Consider the following 24958-nt stretch of genomic DNA (forward strand, 5'->3'; position numbering starts at 1 on the left):
TATTATTTTTAATTTACGTCTCACAAACTTGCCTCAAATCTTTACATTATCCATATTAACAAAATTGTTAAAGAATATACAATAATATACTAATTGTAGGTGCCTATTACTTAGTACATTTCCATACTGTTTATTTGCTGTCTAATATTGAAGTCATAATCCCCACTGCCTCGGAATGTGACTGTATAGTGTTTAGAATTAGTCTTTAAAGAGGCAATGAAGTTAAAACTGTTTCATGGGACTAGGCCCTGAAGCAAAAGTTTGATGTCTATTTTATAAGAGAAGAAGATTAGGAAAGAGAAAGGGAGATACACCAGACATGTCTGTAGACCGAGGAACAACCACGTGAGGATGCACTGGAAAGACAGCCATCTGCAAGCTAGTGGGAGAGGGCTCAAAAGGAATCACATCTGCCAACATCTTGGTCTTGGATTTCCAGCCTTCAGGACTGGGAAAAAATTATTTTCTATTTTTTAAGTCACCCAGTCTGTGGTATTTTGTTATGACATTTGAAAATTGATAGATTTTTCATCTTCTTTCTTTATCTGGTTCCAACCACCATTAGGTAACCATTCAAAGTACTGGGTTGTTGGAAGAGTGTAATGCATTTTTGCATTAAAAAAAAAACAGAAAAAATAGATCATGACTTTTCCTGATGTGTATCTATTTTTGTGTGTTGTTACAAAGTATAATTTCTGTTTCATGTGCATGCCTTTTATACTTTATATACATGTCAGCAAGCCATTTATTTCCACTCTAGATTTAATATAAGGTCTATAGAGGAAAATCTTATGGTATATCTATGTGTATATATATCTATATGTATGTAAGTATACATTTTTGAATATATATATTTTTGAATACACATTTTTCAACATATAGATATATATTTTAATATAAATACAGATTATCATATATACATTTTTGAATATATCAATATATAGATATAGATACATACATATATATATATATATGGATATTCAAAAATATTATATATTCAGAAAAGACTTCATCTACAAAATGCATTTCTCCAAGACAAATTGCTTCCTTTCTTTTTTTATTTTTTTGGAGAAGTTTTTACTATTTTTGTATAGGGCATGTGATCTCACCAGGAAGACAGAGACAGAAAGTGAGAAATTGCCCCCCAGGGAGGATGGCCACACTGCAATCCCTTCTCCTCCATTCTCCTCTCAGGATCTTGGGCACGCACGCACACACGCCTGGCGTGAGTTTAAGCCATCGGATCCGGGACTCAAACCGTGGTCGACTACATAGGAGTCCAGTGACATAGCCATTACTCCAAATAAATAATTTTATTTGCCATAACATAAATGTCCATCTCTAAAATATTTTGTGTTTTAAAATGCATTTATACACCAGGGATTTTATAGACATATTCTAACATAGCACAAGAACTTTGCTTTTACACATATGTTTAACTCTTCTTTGTACTTGTCTCCTACTTTTTCTTCCTTAAAATGCAAACATAAAGTGAAAAGCAAAAGAATAGTTTTATTGTACGGGGATTGGTTTTTAAAAGATATATCTTGCTTTTAATTGCTATTTCACGCTATTCTTTGGAATAATGACAATGCCAATTTTATCGCTGAAGCACATCGGGAAAAAGTCAACATAAATGGAGACATAATAATACCACTTCTAGATATATTTTATTCTAATGTGACTGCTGCAAGACCATCACTTCCTAGCTCGTAAATAATACTTTTTTTTTTTCAATAATGAATCTCTGAGTGGAAATAAGTTACTTTGACAAACAATTCTATTAGTGTCACTTAGACGCCATGACATTGAACTCACTTCAATTATTTAGGCTCAGACTTCCACAAAGAAGACTCAAAGGGTGCACGAGGAATTCCATAGGGTGACCTAGTTGAGAAACCAATCCCAAGTGGCATCTTCCCAAGAGTGTAGAACTCACTGTATCAGCTCTACTGCAGAGTTAGGATCTCCACAGCTGACAGAGCCATAGCAACCCTCCTTGCTTCAGCCATGTAGAAGCTTGCCATAACCTAAACTAGATTCTCCACTAGAGGTGGGTACAAAATATTTATCTTATTTTTATGTAATGTTGTTTAAAATGAGCTGCATCACATTTATTTTGGTAGGCACTGCAAATTATGAGGAATGATACAATGTTTAAATTAGTATTTGCTTTTAATATTTATAGCTTTTTACAGAATACAGGATTTCAAATATATTCCATCTATTTAGTTTCACAACATGCAACTGGTATCATTATATCTCATGTAGTTATTTTACATTATGCTTTATATTTTAAATTATTTCACTACTGAGACAATGAATTGCTGCTGATTTTTTTTTTTGGATCATAGTTTTATTTTTGCAATATTACTTAAAATGAAAATTGCAGATTCACAGAATATGCTGTGAAGGAAAATGAATATACAACTATCCAAAGTCAAAATAATACCCCTTTTAAAGAATCTAGCTACATAATAAAAATTTTCTGAAGAAAATTTCCTATTAAACCTAATAACAAAGAGGCAAATAAATACAGAAACATACTGTGGAATCAATGTAATAGTGGAACATATAGATGAAACTTCTATTCAGCAATCAGATAAATATGCCATCATTTAAGCTAAGAAGATTACAGAAATAAAGACTTCCATTTGAGGAGAAACACATACAGAAGCAAGAGAAAGACGAATAAACTGCAGAACTCTGGGTTTGTGATTTCTATAACATTATCAAGGGAAAACAAAACAACAAAAAAAAGAAAATACTAATTTCCTGGTGTGCCTTCAATTCAACTGACTGAATATAGAACTTTCTTTTATTTTCTTGTTTTTTTTTTCATTTTTAATTTCATTTTCTTTTATACATTCAATCACATTATTTAGCTTACAAATTGAATATTTCAACAGGTGAACATTTCTCCCTAGTCCAGTTGATAAAACTATAAAATATCTTCAACAGATAATACCATATTTTTTTGTCCCATTAATGCTTTGCCTCCCTATTTTTCTCCTAAATGTCAAAAGTAAATTTACTATTTTTATCCCCTTTATATTTTATAATAGAAAATTCTAAGTAGATGGAAACTCTTTCTTTCTTTTTTTTTTTTAAGAGATTTTTGCTATAGGATCTGTGCACTCACCAGAGACACAAAGAAAGACAGAGAGAGAGAAAAGAAGTCACCCCCTAGAGGGAAGAACCACGATGCATTCCCTTCTCCTCCATTCTCTCTTGGGATTTTGGGCATGCACCCAATGTGAGTTTCAAGCCACCAAGTCTGGACCTTGAACTGTGGTCACATATGTGAGAGTCCAGCACTTTAATCACTATGTTACCTGCTGACCCCAGGGACATTAATTCTAAAGTACAAATTTTTTTAAAAGACTATTATATTTACTTATTGACCATAACACTCTAATTATAATTTAAAGGTACTCATCTATTTACACCCTCTCAGAGTATCATTAATATCCTTGAAAAGTGGTGCCAGTAGATGACATAATGACTATTTCACTGGACTCACATGTAGTTGACTACAGTTTGAGTCCTGGACTGAGTGGTTTAAAACTCACTCTGGGCACATGTGTATGCATCTCAAGACCCTGAGAGGAGGGACCAGCTGTTAGCGTAATGACTATTTTACTGGACTCCCATGTAGTCGACTGTGGTTTGAGTCCCAGACCCGGTGGCTTAAAACTCACACCGGGCACGTGTGGGTGCATGCCCAAGATCCCGAGAGGAGAATGGAGGAGAAGGGACTGTGGCATGGCCATCCCCCCTGGGAGGTTATTTCTCACTTTCTGTCTCTCTGTCTCTCTTTGTCTGTCTGGTGAGCGCATGCGCCCTATAGCAAAAACCTCTCTCAAAAAAAAAAAAAAAAAAAGATCCTGAGAGGAGAATGGAGGAGAAAGGATTGTGGTATACCCACCCCTTCTGGTGGGTGATTTCTTGCTTTCTGTCTGTCTCTCTCTGTCTTTCCATCAAGTGGATGTGCCCAATAGCAAAAATCTCGCTTAAATAAATAAATAAATAAATAAATAAATTCTTAAGATGTTTGAATATGTCTAAAGAACAATCAGGAAATCAGGAAACACGTTATTTAATACTGTAAAGTTCAAGGTTCTCAGCTCCACTTGATACTATTCTATATCCAAATTCTTTGAGAAAAGATGTATTGCTCACCAAAAACTGGTGTAACCTCAGCAAAATCAATGTGAGTAAGGACATGAAGGTCCAGAGGTGGAAATACTTCTTCAATGTGTACCTAGTTGGGCAGCATGAAGAGAAAAGTGGTAGAAACCTAACTGTGGAATGCACTGGAAATGAGGCATAAACATATTTCAATTAATCCAAAAAATAGCTCAGAGTACCCAACTCATGACTCAGAAAGCCTTAATTAGTGACACAGTTATGTCAATCTGCAAGATTCATGATATAATGTCCAGAAACATTACAATAGTGAGTGAAAATATTTAACAAAGTCTTGACCTAATACAATAAAAGAGATCTAAATGCTTAGCCAAGTGTTTCATATGCTCCTAAAGAATGACACGCTCAAAACACCACATTTATTACAGTATCTTAAATAATATCCTCTAAAATTCAAAATAAGTATCATGGCCACTGAAACAATTGAAAAACAAAAAAAACTAAAGAACTCCTTTTGTGTATAACCCCATTTGTCCTTCCCTGATATGTTGATATATCTCTTGCATAATTTAATACAAGGTTTATGATGAAGATTTCATCTGGCTCTCAACCATTCAGTTTACCAGCATCCTCACTACGGCTCTAGCCAAAATAATCTTACATGAGAAATCCCCTAACAGTTGTTTATCTCTTTTTCTCTCTTTTTGAAAGTGTCTACACATGCCACATCTCTTACTTTTTACAGTTTTATTCATTCTGTTTTTTAACAGTAAGAGTAATCTTTTCCAAATTAAAGCTGTCTCGGGGTCAGAAGGCAGCCTGGTGTTTAAGGCACTGTATCCCAAAGGGATGACGCCACAGTTCGAGTGCTAGACCCAGCAGCTTGAAAAGCATGGCAGGTGCATGTGCATGAATGCTCAAAATCCTGAGAGGAGAATAAAGAATTGCAGCATGGAATTCCCCTTTGAGGGGTGATTTCTCACTTAACCTCTCTGTCTCCATCTAGTAAGTGCACATGTAAAATTATTTTTAAAAAAGGTCATTTTTGGGACCAGCAGTTAGCGTAATGGCTATGTTGCTGGACTCCCATGTAGTCGATCGTGGTTCGCGTACCGGACCCGGTGGCTTAAACTCAAGTCAGGCGCGTGTGCGCGCATGCCCAAGATCCTGAGAGAACAATGGAGGAGAAGGGATTGCAGCATGGCTATCCCCCCTGGGGGGTGATTTTTTACTTTCTGTCTCTCTGTCTCTCTCTCTGTCTATCTGGTGTGCGTGCATGTGCCCTATGGGGGAAAAAAAGGCCATTTTGCTATTCACCTATCTTTTTTCTATTTATTTATTTTTACTTTCTTTTACTGTATGACATTATAACATACAAAATCAATTTCCCCATCTAGAATACAGCATATATTGGCTCATTCAAAGTTATTACCATATCAGGAACCAGCAGTTAGCGTAATGGCTATGTCGCTGGACTCCCACGTAGTTGACCGCAGTTCGCATCCCGGACCCGGTGGCTTAAAACTCACGCCGGGCACGTGTGCGTGCGTCCCCAAAATCCCAAGAGGAGAATGGAGGAGAAGGGATTGCGGCGTGACCATCCCCCCTGGGGGGTGATTTCTCGCTTTCTGTCTCTATGTCTTTCTCTGTCTGTCTGGCGAGCGCACACGCCCTATAGTGAAAAACCTCTCAAAAAAAAAAAAAAGTTATTACCATATCTTCAACAGTTCATTTTCCATTTTGTGTTTCTTCAATGTTTTGTGCTTTTCTTTTTTGCATTGATTCCCTCACTCTCACTGTCATTCTCACCCTCCTTCTTCACTGTCTGTGGTGTCTACAGTTGCTCTCTCTGCCTTTGTACCATCCAGTATTTCAGTTTCCACCAAAGGGTGCAGACACTTCGTGAGGATATGTCATGCCTCTCTTTCATAGTCTGGTTGGGTTCATTGTTATTCACATATCTTAAAAATTACCTACAGTTTACATTTGAATTAGAAAAAAATGTAAATATATTATCATAACCTATATTATCTGATTCTACTCGATTTCCACATCCTTGTTTTGGTTAAGTCACATTGCCATTTAAGTACCTCAACCCACACAAATCCAAGTTATTTATTTTCTATGTCAAAGCAGCATTTTTAAAATATTCATTCACTTCTTCCTGGAATCCTGAATGTTCTGTGAATAATTAAATAGCTGATTTCTACTCAATATTTAGGTTTCAATGCAAACATGATGCTCTCGATAGGCATTCCTTTAACTTCCCATGTGAAATTACTCTCCCATATATTTTCTTGTTTACTATCCTTTACACATATTACAATCTGTAATTATCTCCTTTATTTACCAAATGGTTGTCTGTTCCTATCATTAGAAATGTAGGTTCATATGATCAGGAATAAGAAATTTATCTGGAAAACAATTTGATAAATATGTAGTAAATTAATGACTAGAGAATAATTTAATGAAACCGAGGAAATTAATCATTCTTGGAGTCAAAAATAAACTTATGTCAGATAGTCATTAACGTCACTTTGTTCTTCTCTCACTCTTTAGAATACATTTCTGGGGACCAGCAGTTAGCATAATGGCTATGTTACTGAACTCCCATGAGGCCGACTGTGGTTTGAGTCCCAGATCCGTGGTCTAAACTCATGCTGGGCACATGTGCATGCGTGCCCAGGATCTGGAGAGGAGAATGGAGGAGAAGGGATTGCGGCATGGCCATCCCCATTGGGGGGTGATTTTCGCTTTCTATCTCTCTGTCTTTCTGGAGAGTGCACATGCCCTATAGCAAAAACATCTCCAAAAAAAGAAAAAGAAAATTAAAATTAATAAAAGAAAAAAGAAACAAAATAGAATACATTTCTGTTTTCTTTCTACTTCATCCTTCTTAGAAAAAGAGAAAATGTCAATGACGCTGGGCTTTTACACATGCCAACCCACTGATATGCAGATATATCTTATGATATAAAATAATGTTATAAAATTTTATGAATAAAATTGTGATTAAAGTATAAAAACAATGACAAACATATGAGCATTGTATAAACTCATAATACAAGAACACAAAGAATAATAAGTAGAAAGAGTAGGAACATACTGTACATCCAGAAAATCATAATGTCTCACAATTTTTTTAAAAAGTACAACCTGTGGTATAGCAGGTGGCATGGTGGTTTGGAGCTGGATCCCACATGACCTACTCTATGGTTTGAAGTCCAGACTCAGTGACCTTAAAACATGCTCTGTACAAGAACATCCATGCCTAAAATTCCCAGAAGAGATTTGAAGAGAAGGGATTGTGTCTTGGTCATCCTCCCTTCCCTCTCTGTCTCTCTGACGATGGCATGTACCTTACGGGGAAAAAAAAAATGCCAAAACAACAAAAGAATGGTACAATTTTCACCATTTAAAAAAATTTGTTCAGTCATTTTAAAAGCTACAGAGGAATCAGTAGCCTAAACAACAGATTTGAGAACATATCTCTCTGTATCATTGTCTGTGTTAATAAAATGGAAAATAAGAAAAGAAAGCTAACAGGCATATATGTCGCAGTGTTCAAGTTCAGCATACATCCAATAAAAGTTATAGAAGGTGGAATGTAGTAGTAGATGGATTTGCACAATGCTTAGAATATGCTGACTTTGGGAACCAGCAGTTAGTGTAATGGCTATGTCGCTGGACTCCCACTTAGTCGACCGTGGTTCGCGTCCCGGACCCGGTGGCTTAAAACGCATGCCAGGCACCCCTAGGGGGTGATTTCTCGCTTTCTGTCTCTATGTTTCTCTCTGTCTGGCAAGCGCACGGGCCCTATAGCAAAAACCTCTCCAAAAAAAAAAAAGAATATGCTGACCTTTAGAAATGGCAAGCAACATAAAGAAATTATAAGGAGGGACCAGTAGGTCACATGGAGGTTAAGGCAGCCCATCCCACCTGGCTGACTGAGCAGTTTAAGTCCTGGACCCAATGACTTAATAAACATGCAGGGCATGTATGCTCCTGTGCCCGAAATCCTGAGAAGAGAATGAAGGAGAAAGGGTTGCAGCATGCCAATCTCCCTTGGGGGGGAAAGGGGTTTATTTTTCAGTTTCTCTCTCTATCTCTATCTCTCTGTCTATCTCTGGCAACCCCATATGCTTTACAACAAAATATAAAAGAAAAGGAATTCATGCAGAGACATCAGCTTAAAATTGTAGCCACCAATGTTTGCAATAAATTTATAATACATTTATAATTCAGTCAATTTAAAAAGAACTAAATGAAAATGCTACCTGATACTAGACCATTATTTGACCTACTTAATTTACCATTATTGCTTTTTCCCTCTGCAAAATGATGGCATAATTTATAGATCTAGGAACATGAGTTTAATAACTGAGCAAGATTATTACATAATCTTGCAGAAATATTACCCAAGAAATTGACTTTGCCATTTTACAGCAGGCCTAGGAAAAAAAATTGTTTAAAACTTGTAATAACACGGGCTGGCAAGTGGCATGGTGGTTAAAGGCGCTGGACTCCTACATGGCCGACCACGGTTCAAGTCTCAGACCTGGTGGCTTGCTTTCTCACTTTCTCTCTCTCTCTCTCTCTCTCTCTCTCTCTCTCTCCTCTCTGTGTCTCTCTGATCAAACTGGAAAATACTGATGATAATAATAATAAATAAAGTTAAATAAAATAATTCTAAAAAAAAAAACTTGTAATAACATTTCTCTCTTGATTTCTTTTTTCACAAACAGATGAATTTCCAAGCTCCTACATGGCTCCTGAAAATTCCACTTGGGTCACTGAGTTTATTCTCACTGGTGTCTCAGACAAACCAGAGCTGCAGGTCCCCCTGTTCCTGGTCTTCCTGGTGATCTATGGACTGACTGTTGCAGGGAACGTGGGCATCATCACCCTCACCAGCATTGACTCTCGACTTCAAACCCCCATGTACTTTTTCCTCCGGCATTTGGCTATCATCAATCTTGGAGACTCTACAGTCATTGCTCCTAAAATGCTGGTCAATTTTTTAGTAAAGAAAAAAACCACCTCATACTATGAATGTGCCACCCAACTGGGAGGATTCTTGGTTTTCATTGTAGCTGAGATTTTCATGCTAGCTGTGATGGCCTACGATCGCTATGTGGCTATTTGTAACCCCCTGATGTACATGGTGGTGGTTTCGCAGCGAATCTGCTTTCTGCTTGTAGCCCTCACTTACCTCTATAGCTTCTCTACAGCACTTGTGGTTTCATCTTGTGTATTTTCCATGTCTTACTGCTCTTCCAATGTAATCAATCATTTTTACTGTGATAATGTGCCTCTGTTAGCATTATCTTGTTCTAATACTTACTTTCCAGAAACAGTAGTCTTCATATCTGCAGCTATGAATTTATTTTTTTCCATGACTATAGTTCTAATATCTTATTTTAATATTGTTTTATCCATTCTAAGGATTCGTTCATCTGAAGGAAGGAAAAAAGCCTTTTCCACCTGTGCTTCTCATATGACGGCTGTCACAGTATTCTATGGAACACTACTATTCATGTATTTACAGCCTCAAACTAACCATTCATTAGATACTGATAAAATGGCTTCTGTGTTTTATACACTAGTGATCCCCATGCTGAACCCCATGATCTACAGCCTGCGGAATAAGGACGTGAAGGCTGCCTTAAAGAGATGCATGACAAACTCATGTTATTCATTTAAACCAATGAAATTTTAGAACTCTATAGGTCAATGAAGAGATGGCAAAGACTGGCTGACATTTGGCCACTGCAGTATAATTTGTGCTCTTAGGTTGGGTCTACCTGGAAAGCGCAGATTTCATTTCCAGTCCAAATAACAGGACAAGAGTGGCAGTGAGCACCTATAGACCTAGTGAACTAAGAGACTGAGGCAGGAGTCTCACAAAGGTTAGGCTGGCCTACATAACAAAGCAATATCCAGACTGAAAAAAAAATAGAGAAAAAAAATGATAGGCAGTCATTATATTAGAGAAGGTAAAGTTTAGGTGACTGACTACAGACTTTACAGCAATTCTGGATTTCAAAAGGAAATGGAATTTGAGGATCACTGAATTTAACATTGAACTGAAGCTTTTTTATATACAGAAATAGATGTTCTCCTTTAGCTTTGCCCAGGAGTTAGCAGGTAGCTGCTAGGAAGAGCTATTTCAAGAAATAAAGAAAGATGAAATAAAAAGTAAGTAAGTTTGGATGAAGCAAAAAGATATGGACAGGAAAAAAATGAAGCAGACCTTTCTTATTCATTAGCTTCTTTCATTTTCTCCTGGGTAAAGCTGTGTGTGATGGGTTGATGCAACTTGAAAAATTACAATACAGATAACTGAAATCCTTTATATAGCTAAGCTAGCAAAATTGAACTGATAATTTTATTTAAAATAAAACTCCTATTTCTTAAAATTGTTTCAGTTAAAAATTACACTAAGACTGAATTTATTTTCTGAATGATAACCAAACTAAGATTTGAAATATTGTGTGTGTGTGTGTGTATCTCTATATATAATTATAATGAAAAACACAGACTATCATAAATAAATATATGTTATTGCTATATTTGATTTATAAGCAGTAAATTATGTAAAGGTTTTCATTTCTCCTTATGCTAACAGTCATTCTGCCTGCATAGTATGTAAAATAAAATGCACTGTTTTATTATTTAATAAACATTTAATGGTCCATGATCATGAAAGTTCCCTCCACCATGAGGAGTGAGGAGAAAAAAAATTTTTTTGGAGAGGTTTTTGCTGTATGGTGCGTGCACTCTCTATAAAGACAGAGAAAGAGAGACAGAAAGTGAGAAATCACCCCCCAGCGGTGATGACCATGCCACAATCCCTTCTCCTCCATTCTTTTCTCAGGATCTTGGATATGCACGCACACTTGCATCTTTTGTGTGTCTATTCTAAAACATGATTTATTCAATTATTGAATTGCCTTCACTTAACTGACAAACTTGAGATTCTAAGAATTGCATATTTATCAGTAGTAATATAGTTTATCCCGTAATATGAAGGAACTTCTAAATTATTGAACATGTTTATATTATGTAGGTTTTACTCCAAAGTTCTCACTTGATAATTCTCTCTCACAAATCAGGAGAGGATATGAGAAGTAACAATGCCCCAGTGGGAATGGAATAAAAATCACTTGTTAATTTAAATTCTCCAATGGCTTTAAAATTAGCATTAAAATAACCAAACAAAAAAATTCACAATTCCTACTACCTATAGAAGTCAAAGTAAAAAAAAAAAAAAAAAGATTGAGGGAAAATAGATTCTCTATTAGAGGAATGGTCTGGTCTCACGAGGATTACTAAAACACCCTTGGGGTTTTGCAGGGTGCTGGCTTTCACTTCTGCCAGCTCAGGCCACAGATGTAAGAATGGATGTCACATATGACAGGAGAGGGTGATGGTCTGCAGGGCTGACCTATGCAAAAAGTTTCCGGGTTCATGAGACAGTTTTCAATTAATGTCTTTGTTCTTTCCTAGTTCTGGCTGCATGTAATTGTCCTGTCTCCTCAGACTCTTCTGGTCTGTGACAGTTTGACTGTTTTCCTATTTTCCATGACCTCAACAGCTTTGAGGAGTAGTGGTCAGGTGTTTTGTAGAATATCTTCCAATTTGCAAGTGTCTGTTTTATTTTCCTTTCCTCATTGTTAGATGGGGAACACAGGTTTTAAGGAAACATAGTCCTGCTCTCATCAGGGATACGTGTTACCACATTATCATTAGGAATGCTAATTTGGACTTAGTCAAGATATTTTTGTCAGGTTATTCGTTGTAGAGTTATTTTTCCCTTTTCTTTATTCCTTACTCTGTATTCTCTGGGAGTAAGCCACAGGTCTAGCACTTAAGGTGACTGAGCACTGCATTTCACCTTCTAGAAGGTGGCAGCAATTTGGGTGAATTATTGATATTTGCCTGGCCTAGCAGCACAGCTATTAAGTGTTGTGTATAGAAAGTCAGACCCCGCATGACCAACTATGGTTCAATGTCCAGCCCTCACAGTTTGCAAAATTCAGTGAGTGCAAGTATGAGTGTGCCCTAAATCCTGACAGGAAGAAGGAAAGGAGCAAAAAGAATTATGGTGTGATCATTGGGAATGTTCTCTCCTCTTCAGTCCCATCCCCTCTTCTCCCTCGAGCATGCACATGTCCTCTGAGAGTACAAGTGAAAAATGCATGTTGTTTAAATCTCTGCCTTCAGGTCATACACTCCCCTGTGTGTACTGGGAACATGTGCACCCATAATACAGGACTAACCAATACAGGCATGGTTGTGCCATGAAGACCCTGTTGATGGTGCTGTTTCTCTATCTTTTTCAGTTATAGAGGAAATAAAATTTTAAAATAAAAAAGGAACATACTTCTCTGTTTGATTGATTTTTTTATTTGTTTGCTCATTGAAGAAGTCAAATCCCCATTATATGCATTAAAACACCATCTTATGATATAATAAAAATTCTAATAATTTTAGCATTTTGATGAAAAAGAACGAGGAGAGGCCAACTGGTGGAGGTAGGTGGCTGGCTAGCACATGGTGACTCTATAGTTACAGTCCTGGACCTGGCTGCTTGAAAAACAGCATGTGTATGCATGAATGTCTACAATTATGAAAAGAGAAATAAATGAAGGAGACGGGGTTGTGGCATGACCATGCACCATAGGAGGTGCTTTCTCCCTCTCTTTCTCTTTCTCTGTCTCTCTGGTGAGCACATGTGCCCATCGGCAAAAGTTTAAAAAAAAAAAAAAAAGATGAACTACAGCAATGACTATATCCCCTTGAGTATATCTCTCTCTCTCCCTCTCTCTCTCTCATCTCTTTCTCTCTTGGAAGAAATAAGCAAATAAACTACAACAACAACAAATGTGAAGCCTTGGGACCAGTAGTTTGCGTAATGGCTATGTCGCTGGACTCCCATATAGTTGACCGCGGTTCGAGTTCCGGACCGCCTTGGCAGAAGCTTAAGTAAGCAAGGAGGCCCCATTATTCTTTAGACTCTTTATTTCCCTGAAATTTAGAAAAATCTAATTAGGCTGGGAACTCATATATCTACAAAAGATAAAAAGGAAGGGAGTTACATAGTGCTTTTTAGTGTTCATCCACTCATAAATCAATGTTAAACTGGGCTATATTATTGTAATCTAATGTTCCAAGGTGAAAGCTTCAATTCGTTGCATTGCATTTTCAGAGCATTTGAGCTCTGTCCTTTGGCCATACATAACTTTGTTACATGTTTACTCATAGCACTACTTCCTCTAAATCTTGTTGATAATGAGCTGATATAAAAGTGAGAACATGGATTTTGCAGGTTGGATTAAGCCATGCATTACATATAGACACTTATAGTGGTTGTTAAGACCGTACGTAAGAAAGCAAACTTATATTTAAAGGTTATCAAGAGGACTGTATGCAGGATTCACTGGATGAAGCTTCAGAATTTTCTTATTAAAGAAAATGGCAATTTTGGTTTCCCATGCACCTCAATACACTGTACTGTATAAATTATGAAAGTTATTTCATTGTTTAGCTTCATGTTATCTTTTAAGACAAAAATTTAAAATAATCGGGGTGCCAAATGTAACTTCTAGACTCTAAATACTTCTTATTTACTGGTAAAGCTTTTCTCTTAATAAAATTTAGGGTTGAATGGCTTGTCCAGGATCACTACCCATCCTATGTTCTTAAGTTTTATTTCTGTGTGTGTGCACACAAGTACATGCACAAATACTGTATTACACATATTAATCATCTCAATATTGGATTATGTCATGATATTTTTATAACGAGGTACAGAGATGAGAAATTAAATCAATTATGTCAGATGTGTTTCCCTCTTGAAAAAAAGGCTGTGTATATTAAAATAATTATTTAATAAGTGAAACATACAATCCACACTGATAAAATTCCATTTATCGTTCTCATTTACACAATGTAAATAGATTGTGATTTTTCAGCATTTGCTACTTTTCTGTTTTAGTCATACTTTATTCATTCATTATAGAAAAGGAATTTAATGTTCTATCCTATTCATTAAATATTTCAGTTCAATGTTATGGTTAAAAAATTATTTAGTGCTTTAGGGCTAGGGGAAAATATATATTTAGTAGAAAGCTAAGGGGAAATTTTTAAGTTCATAGCCAGTCTGTAAAACACAAATCCATCCTTCTTACCCACATGGTAGCTTGGCAATATAAGTCTAACTCATACCTAGTTTAGACTAACTAGAATGTTAGCACATCCCCATAGCTTTTACCAAGTGACTGGTGAATATCATATGGAGGAGTAGGTTCTTGGAAGAATAGAAAACACATTACAGAGAAAGTGATTGGTAAGAATTTTCTTTTTTAAAAATATTTATTTCTTTATTTATGAGAGAGCATGTTCATGTACATGTGAGAATGAGAATGAGAGAGAGATAGGAATACTCTCTACAAAGTTTGGTCACACTTCAACCCCCTCCCTCAGTCCTCTAGCTCATCAGATTCTGGGTACTGGTGAATACGCCAGGTTTGTTCTCAAGCTTATCTGATCAGATATTCTAGCCATGATCAGTATGGGGAATCCAGTCTTTCTAGAACTGCACATCACCACTGTATCACTGAAAAAGTCTTAGAATTTTCAAAAGGTAGTTTCTACCTGTAACTCAAAGTCAAATATCAACACTGACACTAAAAATCTGTAACAGCAAAGATATTGTGAAATAAACTTACAAAAATATTTTAATAGTTAGGGGACTCTTAGCAATAGCATCATCTTAAAGACACAGTTGTGTATCTGAACTTATTCAAAAACAGAGGATCACATCAATGAACCTTAGGCCTGCCTGGGAATCCCAATGGGCCATGGACTATAATCACTTTTATAATCTTATTTGCATTATACTCTAGAGTAAGATCCTTTGGGACAGAGATACTGACAAAAGTCATGCAGTTAGTTGCTATCTGTATCCAGTATGAGAAGAAATAGAAACACCTTGTACCTGAGTAGTTTAGAAAAATGTACTTTAAGATAATAGAATTTGATTCACAGGTGGGTATTAAAATCAGTATGGAAGCTCAAGATAATAATTTTAAAATTAGAGTGTAATACACTAATTCGATTTTAAATTTTTTAAATGGAGTATAATACGCTGATTAGATTTTGTATTTTGGATGAAGATAAGCGATCTTCATTTTACGTTTGTATACCTCTGTGCATTATAATTTTAAAATATCTATTAGATGGAACTAAATTTAAAAACCAGCTTAAAACCCATGGAAAGATTTGAGAAATATGAGATCCATTTGTGACACGGTTTATGATCTATATATAGCCAAAACTTTACTTTCTATTTTTCCAGTAACTAGATATTTTGTCAAGAATTACTTGGGAGTACATTAGAAAAGGTCACCAATATGTCCCTAGATAGTTTCCAAAGCAAATGATATAAGAGTAAGGGGGAAGTGTTCAAATATCACTACCAAAATCAATCTTTCATTCTCCACCATCTAACATCTAAAATAGGCAGCATTTACAAACAAGAGACTGGCAGGGCATTCAATCATAAAGCATCTATAGTCTTTCAGGAGAAGTATGGGAACAGAAGCTGTAACAAAGGTAAGAAATGCACATGAGGTATGTCTAAAGTACTTCTAGAACAAAATTATGAAAAAAAAAAAAAACCTAACATGAGAAGGAAAAATCAGATAGCTCTTCATTTAAGATATTTCAACAGAACTGGAAAAATAAATAGAAACTTTCCCTTACACTGTTTCTTCCCCCCCCCCCTTTTCTTTTTTATTCCATAGAAAAGGATACTAAGAATGGAAAGGACAAAAGTAGAGAAGCATAAAAGGACATGTTGTTACTGACAAATGCAAATCAATTACAATATCTGAACCAATGGATGCCAACTAGGTATTGGGGAAATTGAATGGAATTGGGATTAGTATAAAAATATTCAAGAGTAGACTGTAAAAATTTGCATGCACTTCAGAAAAAAAAAAAAACAAAGATAGTGCTCTACTTTTATTACAAAGTAAAATGCTTTGGATGCACAACTTTCAGAGTTTTGAGTTCTGCTACTGGAGTAGAACATCGAGAAGTAAGAGATTAAATAAGTAGAAGAAAGTTAGGTAAAGCTTTCAGTTTTCCCAGGCTAGTCTATTGCCTGTTTTTCTCTGCTCTGTCTTTCCTCTAAGTACAATCTGGAAATCAATAGTTCTCATTATATATAACTGAGAGGAAATGAGTATATTGAAATAGACTCCTAAGGGAATAAAAATAAGACAAAATTGAGAGAAATACTAAAAATAGAATGTGCACAGTTTTAGTCACCGATCAGAGTGAAAGGCATTTTTAGGACCTATTTATAGGTAAGATCCACACTTACTTTGTTAGTGAAATGGTGTGTTATATGGTAAATAGAGGGGAATTATTTAAATTATATTTGTAATACTAGTAAATCAATCATTCAGTTTTTAGGGTACTGATCAGCATTATTTGGATTAAATAGAATAGAACAAATTACAGTAAAATACACAAGAATGTAGAAGATAAGCACATGCCATGAAATTAGAATATTATTCTGAATTAGCACCATACCATCTGGTAAAAACATTTATTTCTGTAGTTTATGGTAAAAATTTTGAGTGTGAAAATATTCTAGAGAAGGATCTCATTTTGAGCAGTTAAGTAAGCACACATTTAATTTTATCTCCATTTTTCTATTTTTTTATTTTTTCATTTCTTTATTCCTTGCTAAAAATCTATTTTTATTTTGAATATGAAAATTGAAGATTTGGAATTTCTGTTTTTAAAACCATATTTCCTTTCGTTTCCATAGTGATATGAGTAGACATTAAAACTCCATCTTTGGCCAGCCCATAATGTAGAGGTTAGGGTAATCCCCAACAATTGACTGTGTGGTTGAGTCCTAGACACAGTGACTTGAAAAATAGTGGATCTATGGCCATGTGGGCAGAAAAACGAAGGAGAGGAAATGAGTTGTGACTATGTCCCGTGGGTTGTTTTGTTTGTTTTACTTTTTTTCCGCCCTCTCTCTCTGGTGATTGCACATACCCTTGGGGCAAGCTGAGTGTCCAAGATCCAAAGGGCTGGAGGACTGAAAGAAGGGGATAGTGGCATGTTGCACTCTGTGGAAGATGCTTCTCTATCTCTGTCTTTTTTTCCAGATATATGCATGTGTACACTATTATGAATAAAAAAAAATAAAAACTAAAATCAAGTTTAGTGAGATAAAATGTGGTAATAACTAATTATACCTTCCGTAAAGTAGCCATTTGCCATATTTATTTTTTTATTTTTTCATTATTTATTTTTAAGAAATATTTATTTAATTCAATTTATTATTATTTTTTTTAATTTGACCAGAGAGATAGAGAGAAAGGAAAAGTGAGAAAGCAAGTTACCAGGTCCAGGACTCAAACCAGAGTTGACCATGTGGGATTCCACTGCCTCAACCACCACACCAGCTGCTGGCCCCTATTTTTTATTTTCTGCTATAGGGTAGGTGCCCTCCTGAGTGATAGACAGAGACAGAAAAAGAGGGGAAAAGTGAGAAATCATCCACCGTGGAGGATGATCATGCCACAATCCCTTCTCCATTTTTCTCGCAGGATTTTGGGCATGTACACATACACGTCTAGTGGGAATGTCAAGACCCTGGATCCGGGACTCCAATGACAACATAGCCACGTTGGCGTCCAGTCACCTTAACCTCCATGCCACCTGGTAGCCTAGTGTTTTAATTATTAATGTACCATCCAGATTATATTGCAATCTGAACTGTTTATGCATGATGCATCATTAATTTAAAACAGAAAACCCCAAACAGCTCTGCCAGCATTGTAATGTAAAATATGCAGTATCATCTGCACAGATAAGAGGACAAACGCGTCAATGACTCAGGTGGAGAAGATCGGTGTAACCTTATGCTGCTGCTATCAACCTCTCTTCAGTAAAGGCTTAGCATCAAATTTAAAAAGTCAGACTATAGTTTTACATGATAGTGCACAACATCCTTGAACAGAAACTGGAGCAATATAGACTGGTTCACAGCTTCTATCTCTGCCTGCACTATGGATTTTGGGAAAAAGAAATACACCTTTTCGACAGTATCTCTTTTATGATCCATCATATTCTCGGAACCTCAGTATATTAATAATAACAGCTTAAAAAAATATGAGCTAGCGAAATATAAAAAGGCCATTTATAGGAGATGTAGTGTGAAAACACAAACTTAACTCTTATCTCCACCTCTTCATCTAGATTCCCTGAAGAGTCATGGCTGAGATCAATTGCACCCAAGTGACAGAGTTTATTCTCCTGGGCCTCGCGGATCGTCAGGAGTTGAAGATGCCCCTCTTTGTGGTATTCTCATCCATCTACCTTTTCACAGTAGTAGGCAACCTGGGTTTGATCCTAGTCATTAGAACAGATGCAAGACTCAGCACACCAATGTACTTTTTCCTTAGCAACCTGGCTTTTGTTGATTTTTGTTATGCTTCTGTCATTACCCCCAAAATGCTTGGGAATTTCTTGTACAAACAAAATATTATATCTTTCAATGCATGTGCTACTCAATTAGGCTGCTTTCTTACCTTCATGGTATCAGAGTGCTTGCTACTGGCTTCCATGGCTTATGACAGATACGTGGCCATTTGTAACCCTCTGCTGTATATGGTGACAATGTCCCCAGGAATCTGCATTCTGCTTGTAGCTATACCCTATAGCTATAGCTTCCTGATGGCATTGTTTCATACCACCCTAACCTTCCGTCTCTGCTATTGCCACTCCAACATCATCAATCATTTCTATTGCGATGACATGCCTCTGCTCAGACTAACATGCTCAGACACTCGCTCCAAACAGCTGTGGATCTTTGCCTGTGCTGGGATCACATTCATTTCCTCTGTTCTGATTGTCTTTGTCTCCTACTTATTCATCATCTCTGCCATTTTGAGGATGCGCTCAGCTGCGGGAAGACGCAAGGCTTTCTCCACATGTAGCTCCCACATGCTGGCTGTCACCATATTTTATGGGACCCTGATCTTTATGTACTTACAGCCCAGCTCTAACCATTCTCTTGACACAGATAAGATGGCTTCTGTCTTCTATACAGTGATTATCCCCATGTTGAATCCCTTGATCTACAGCCTTCGGAACAAGGATGTGAAAGAGGCCCTGAAAAAAGCCCTCGTCAATAGAAACCAGGCATTTGTGTTCAAGAAACTGAGAAAATAACTTGCATAAACAAAAGTGAGCTTTCCTTCATGATCTGGCTCCCCTTCCTTATTATAAAGCTAATAGAATACCTTGGTCTTAATTGATCATAAATAAAAATTTGCTCACTGGAAAATGAAAACATTCTCTCTGTATTCTTTGAAATCAAGTTTGACTTAGAATTATGTTTGATATGAGGAACATGTCATGATAAATTACCTCAAGTATTATTTCTCACATGGAGAAATGCACTTTAAAACAATATAATTTCATCTGATAGTTATACTTGTAGTTACTGGCCAACAGTAGATGAAAATTAAAGCACCACGAGCTCCCAGTTCAGTATTAAAAAACATGCTTTAATGATATTTATTTTAAATTTTTTATTTATTTCTTCTTTAAATAAAAAGGAGAGGAAAAACACAGAGAAAGGACTCCCCAGCAGTGCCTTAGACCATTCTCTAAACAGGGTTAAACCATACCTGGATTATGGGCAGAAGTGTTCCAGCATGTTTGGAAGGAACCTACAAAATTGGGACCATCCTAGGGGGTCAGCCTTCCAGAGAATTGTGTTATTATTGCCCCATAGTCTAGTCCCAAATAATACATTCAAAATTAAATTTGAATAATATATCCTAAGTTAAATTTAATACGATTGATGCAAGTATAAACTAGTGGTTTCAACAACTGGGAGCCATTTTTTTCTTGTAGGGGGCATTTGATAATGTTTGGAAATACTATTTATGTTCATAATGACAGAGTGGTATAAAAAATACAATTGCTATCTAGAGGTTTGAGGCCAGGAATGTTACAAAATAATCTGTGATTCACAGCATAGCACCCTGCACAAAAACTTACCCAATTCAAATGGTAATGGTACCAAAATTGAGAAGGCCAGCCCTAAACATGTGTTTCATCAAAATTGTTTAATAGACTTCAGTCAGTTCAAGCTGGCTGATGCTTTTATTGCGAAACAAATTGGAACAGCACATGATGACAACAGAAACCTGGGATCCCCAAACATGAAATTAATCTTTCAATACATAGAATCAAATCTTAGATCAGACATACACACACTTTTTGAAAATTAATGTTTGCCATTTATACGTGACTAGTGGTTTAATTCAGTCCCAGTTAGAAGGCCTGAGAACGAGGGGAACTGATGCTGTGACTTCCAGTCCAAGGCCTGAGAGCCAAGAAGGATATTGTTGGTGTAAGTCCTGTAGACTGAAGCTCTACAACCAAGAGCCTAGAAGCTAAGGCAGTTAGTGTTTAAAGCACTATTACTTTTGCTTTAAATTTAGTTCTCTAGCAAGATAGTATTTGTGGCCTAGTTGCAGTAGTGCTATTGTGAGATGCTGGAACCACATAAGAAGACCTCAGGTTTGCTTCCCAAAGTCTCTCTGAGCATACCAGGTGCTCCTGTGATTCTGATGACTGCCAAGGCTGGGTCTAGGGAGAGGATGGAGGCACAGATACCCTGTTAAAAATATCAGTTGCTCTCTCACTCTTTCTTTCCCAAAAATGAAATAAAGTAATTTGAAAGAAAAGATAGTATTTGTAGTAGATACACTCGATGATCCTTTCATAAATCAATTACCTTTGGCTTGTTCTTAAACTTGAGCATGCATCATCTGAGTGACATATTAAAAACATAGATTGCTTGATCAAAACCCGGAAGCTTCTGATTTCACTAGGAACAATGGAGCCAGACAACATGTATTTCTAACAAGTTGTCTTATTATCTTGATGCAGCCTACACAGGACCAAACTGTGGTAACATCGTCTCCTGTGAGCCCCTCGTTGTATTTGCATAGCACCTCCTGGTGGATGTTTTTTTCTCTGCTGGATGTTTTTTCTCTGAAAAGCTAGTATCTACATTTTGTTGTTCGAGAACTGTTTTAGGCTTCCTAAAGTTGTTTTGCCTACATGCCAAGAAAGCCAGAAGTCCCTAGGAAGTCATGTAGCACTTAACCAATGACTGATGTGTGTGCACAGAGATAGGAAGACTTAAAGTCCTTTGCCTGATCACTAGGACAATTCAGAGGTTTGACCTACATGTACACCAGAATTATTCCATTGAATTTAGCCACATTTGTACTGTGGTCCTTTGCTTCTATACCCGATTTCTTTACCAGGTTCCAGTTCCTATCACATCAAATGACTATTCTTGGAAACAGTTCCTGAAAAATCACTTCAGTATGAAGCCTTCGCTTTTTGAAATCCTATAATTTTTTAAGTTTTATTTTTCTTGTTTGTTTGTTTTCTTTTGTTTTCCACAGGGCAAGTGCATTTGCCAGAAAGAGACAGAGAGAGGAACAGTGAGAAATCACTTCCTGGGGGAATGGCCACACCATAATACCTTCTCTTCCAGTCTCCTCTGGAGATTTTGGGCATGCATGCACACATGCCCAGCATGATTTTCAAGATGGCAGGTCTAGAACTCTGACTGTGGTTGGCCATGTGGGAGTTCAGTGTCTTAATAACTACACCACCTGCTGGACCCAAGAAACATATAAATTTCATATATTGCATTATTTGTATAATTTGCTGGGGGAAAAATATCTCTTAGATAATAAATGCATTTTGAAGCATTAAAGTTCTTAGAGACTCCTCCACCTCTCTCAGCCTTGGGTACGTCCAGCACCTCTTTCTACCACAAAACTGCTAAATGTGCTTCTAAGAAACTGTTTTCAGCAGGCTGAGATCACAAGGGAAGTGCAGGTTCAATTTCCAGTCGAACCTGAAGGCCACGCTTGGTGTCATGTACCTGTAATCCCAGCATTTTAGGAGTCTGAAACAGCAGAATCGCAAGCTTAATACTAGCCAGGGCAATAGAATAAGTTTCTTTCTAAAAAGTTAGATGCGGAGTTGCACATCTATGGCCCCAATTAGAGGCTGAGACATGATTGTGACCTGGAAAAACTTTGTCTAAAAGAAAAAAAAATAATTGTTTAGGATATATAGTCAAGCTTAGTTTGCATGTAGACAAAAAGTTCTGAGTCCTTTGGGAAATTTTCTTTCTTTCTTTCTTTTTTTTTTTTTTTTTGAGAGGTTTTTGCTATAGGGTGTGTGTACTTGCCAGAAAGACAGAGAGAAACAGAGAGACAGGAAGCGAGAAATCACACCCCCAGGGGAGATGGCCACACCACAGTCCTACTCCATTCCCCTCTCGGGATCTTGAGCACACATGCACACGCACCTGGCCTGAGTTTAAGCCACCGGGTCCAGAAATCGAGCCACGGTTGACTACATGGGAACACAATGACTTAGCCATTGTGCCAGCTGCTGGTCCCGCGAAATTTTCTTCTTTAGGTCTGAGTTTTCCTCTTGGATAAATGATAGGGTCCTGCTATATACATGGTTTTGTTTTTTCCTTTTATAGAATTTTATTCACACAAACAAATTCTTAATTATATAAAAACAACAGCAACAATAATAATCAAAGCTATAATACTTTAGTAAATGAAGGGGTAGACATGAAGCTTTGACCAATTATTCTTTTAAGACTTTTTCCAGGTACCTTCCTTCTAAGTCATTCAACAATCACTTGAGTCATCTCCACAGTATCAGATTACTAGTCTAAGAATTGTCTGGAAACTGCGATCCTACATATAATTTATGGTTTCATGTACTGTATTTCTGTTCTCTATTTTATCATAAGTATCATAGAAACTGCTTTGCAAATAAAGTCTCTCATCAGTCCTGCTCCTGGCCTATGCTTGAAAAGTCTCCATTCTTTCAAATCATCATGTCCTCTTGCACCTCCAGTTGCAGACAATTTTGTTCATAGTGCATTACTCATGAGAATCTGAAAACCTCCAGGCCTACAGCACTGAAAATTGTATATCTACAGTAAAAAGGAACTTGTGTTTCTTGGCTCATTTCTCACGGTGCATGTTACTAAGATACTGATACCTGAAGACCTAGGCTGACTGGAAGGCACCTGCAGTCCTAGTTGACTGGAGGCTAGAGGGGTGATGTGAGGAGATCCTGTCAACAGTATCTCTTTCTCTCTGTCTGTCTGTATCTCTCTCTCACATATACATACATACACACATGGAAATTTTATCTCTTGGAAAATTCGAGACCTGTATGGCTAATATTAATTGGGAAATTATGTTTTTTAAAATATTAAGAGGTATAACTTTAATAATGTTGCTAGGAAAAAACATGACTTTTCAAACATTGCATGTATGTCCAATCTATAGTTTTATGTTATTGAGAGAGTGATTTCCATTTCAATTTGGGGATCCAGGTTGTCTATTTTAATAATTTTTTTCTAATTTCATAATTTTTCATTATTTGCCGTTGCTGCAATTTATTTTTCGATAGAAACATGCTAAATGACTATACTGAATTTTTAGCTTAACGTAGAGGTTCAGCCTTAAAGTTCTTATAGGCCATTCTCTGTTACAATTCAGAAAAGAATGTGAGATAAATAAGTTTCCTTATTACTTAAGTATCATGAAAGCTTTTACATTCTCCTGATTTGCCAAAAATAAACCTTTTAAAAATTATTTTACTAATAAAGATATTACTTGTTATGTACATTTCTATGGGTTTTTGACATATGCATAGTGCCCTATAACTACCACCTCAGTAACAGCTAGAATGTTTCTTTCATGCTAATTTTCCCTATGCATTCCCTAGTGACATAATCTTTCTATTCTCAAACTTAGTTCAACTGTGAGGAACTCTTTTTTCTAAGGATTAAGAGATGAAGAGATAGGCCCAGTTGCTATGACATAGTAGGTAAAATAATGGACTGCAGAACTAGAAGCTATATATTAAGTCCCTGATTCAGTTGACCTAAAAACACATCATGTACTTGGGATTCTAGAGGGTTAACCAACTGGGGAAAGGGGACTAGGACATGGCTGATCCTAGTGGGTACGCTTCTCTCTCTCAACGCATGCACTCTCTCTCTCTAGTACATGCTGTATCATGAATTTAAAACAAAACAAAAAGAAATGAGAAAATAAAATATCTCTTGAAAAGAACTTTTAGTAACCTATGTAAAACTGATGTTGAACAAATATTTAAAAAAGAAAATCAATGGGCCAGCAGGTAGCAGGGTGGTTAAGGTGCTAGATTCCCACATGATCAACTCCAGTTTGACTCAACTTGCTTTCTCCCTTTTTCTCTCTCCTTTTCTCTCTGGTGACTGCACTTGCTCTAAAGCAAATTTTAAAATAATAATTATAATAAATAAACATTTCTAAAGAAATTTTAATAAATTGTGCTGAACAACTTCTCTTCAGTGCCATTTGAATTTAATCTAATTTATTCAAGTACATGGATTTACATAGACGATTTCTCTTTATTTTTCATAAGTTCCAATGTCAGGCATCAAGGCATAGCATTATGTAGCAAGACATAAATAATGATAGTGCATTTTGCCATCTACGTAAGGTATACTTGGAAGTTTAAAACCAAATTAGGTGCTGTGTATTTGTAGATCAATTGTTAAATAAATATCACAAGGCTTGTTATTTCATAGAAAACTATGTGGCAAATTTTATATTCAATGCCAGTGTGTGAAACAGATAAATCCACTGTT

At 36.4% G+C, this 24958-nt stretch overlaps 2 protein-coding genes across 2 annotated transcripts; both read left to right on the forward strand.

The window, feature by feature from the left end:
* Positions 1-8914: 8914 nt before the first annotated feature.
* LOC102488510 (olfactory receptor 8J3) lies at positions 8915-9868 on the forward strand. Its single transcript, XM_006148759.1, has one exon. It carries the CDS (start codon positions 8915-8917, stop codon positions 9866-9868), a length of 954 nt encoding a protein of 317 aa, XP_006148821.1.
* An 8588-nt stretch (positions 9869-18456) lies between these two features.
* Positions 18457-19416, forward strand: LOC102472518 (olfactory receptor 8U8). The gene has a single exon (XM_006148723.1). It carries the CDS (start codon positions 18457-18459, stop codon positions 19414-19416), a length of 960 nt encoding a protein of 319 aa, XP_006148785.1.
* Positions 19417-24958: the final 5542 nt, after the last annotated feature.

The sequence above is a fragment of the Tupaia chinensis genome, unplaced genomic scaffold (genome assembly GCF_000334495.1).
Source record: "Tupaia chinensis unplaced genomic scaffold, TupChi_1.0 Scaffold000242_1, whole genome shotgun sequence".
Lineage (NCBI taxonomy): Eukaryota > Metazoa > Chordata > Mammalia > Scandentia > Tupaiidae > Tupaia > Tupaia belangeri.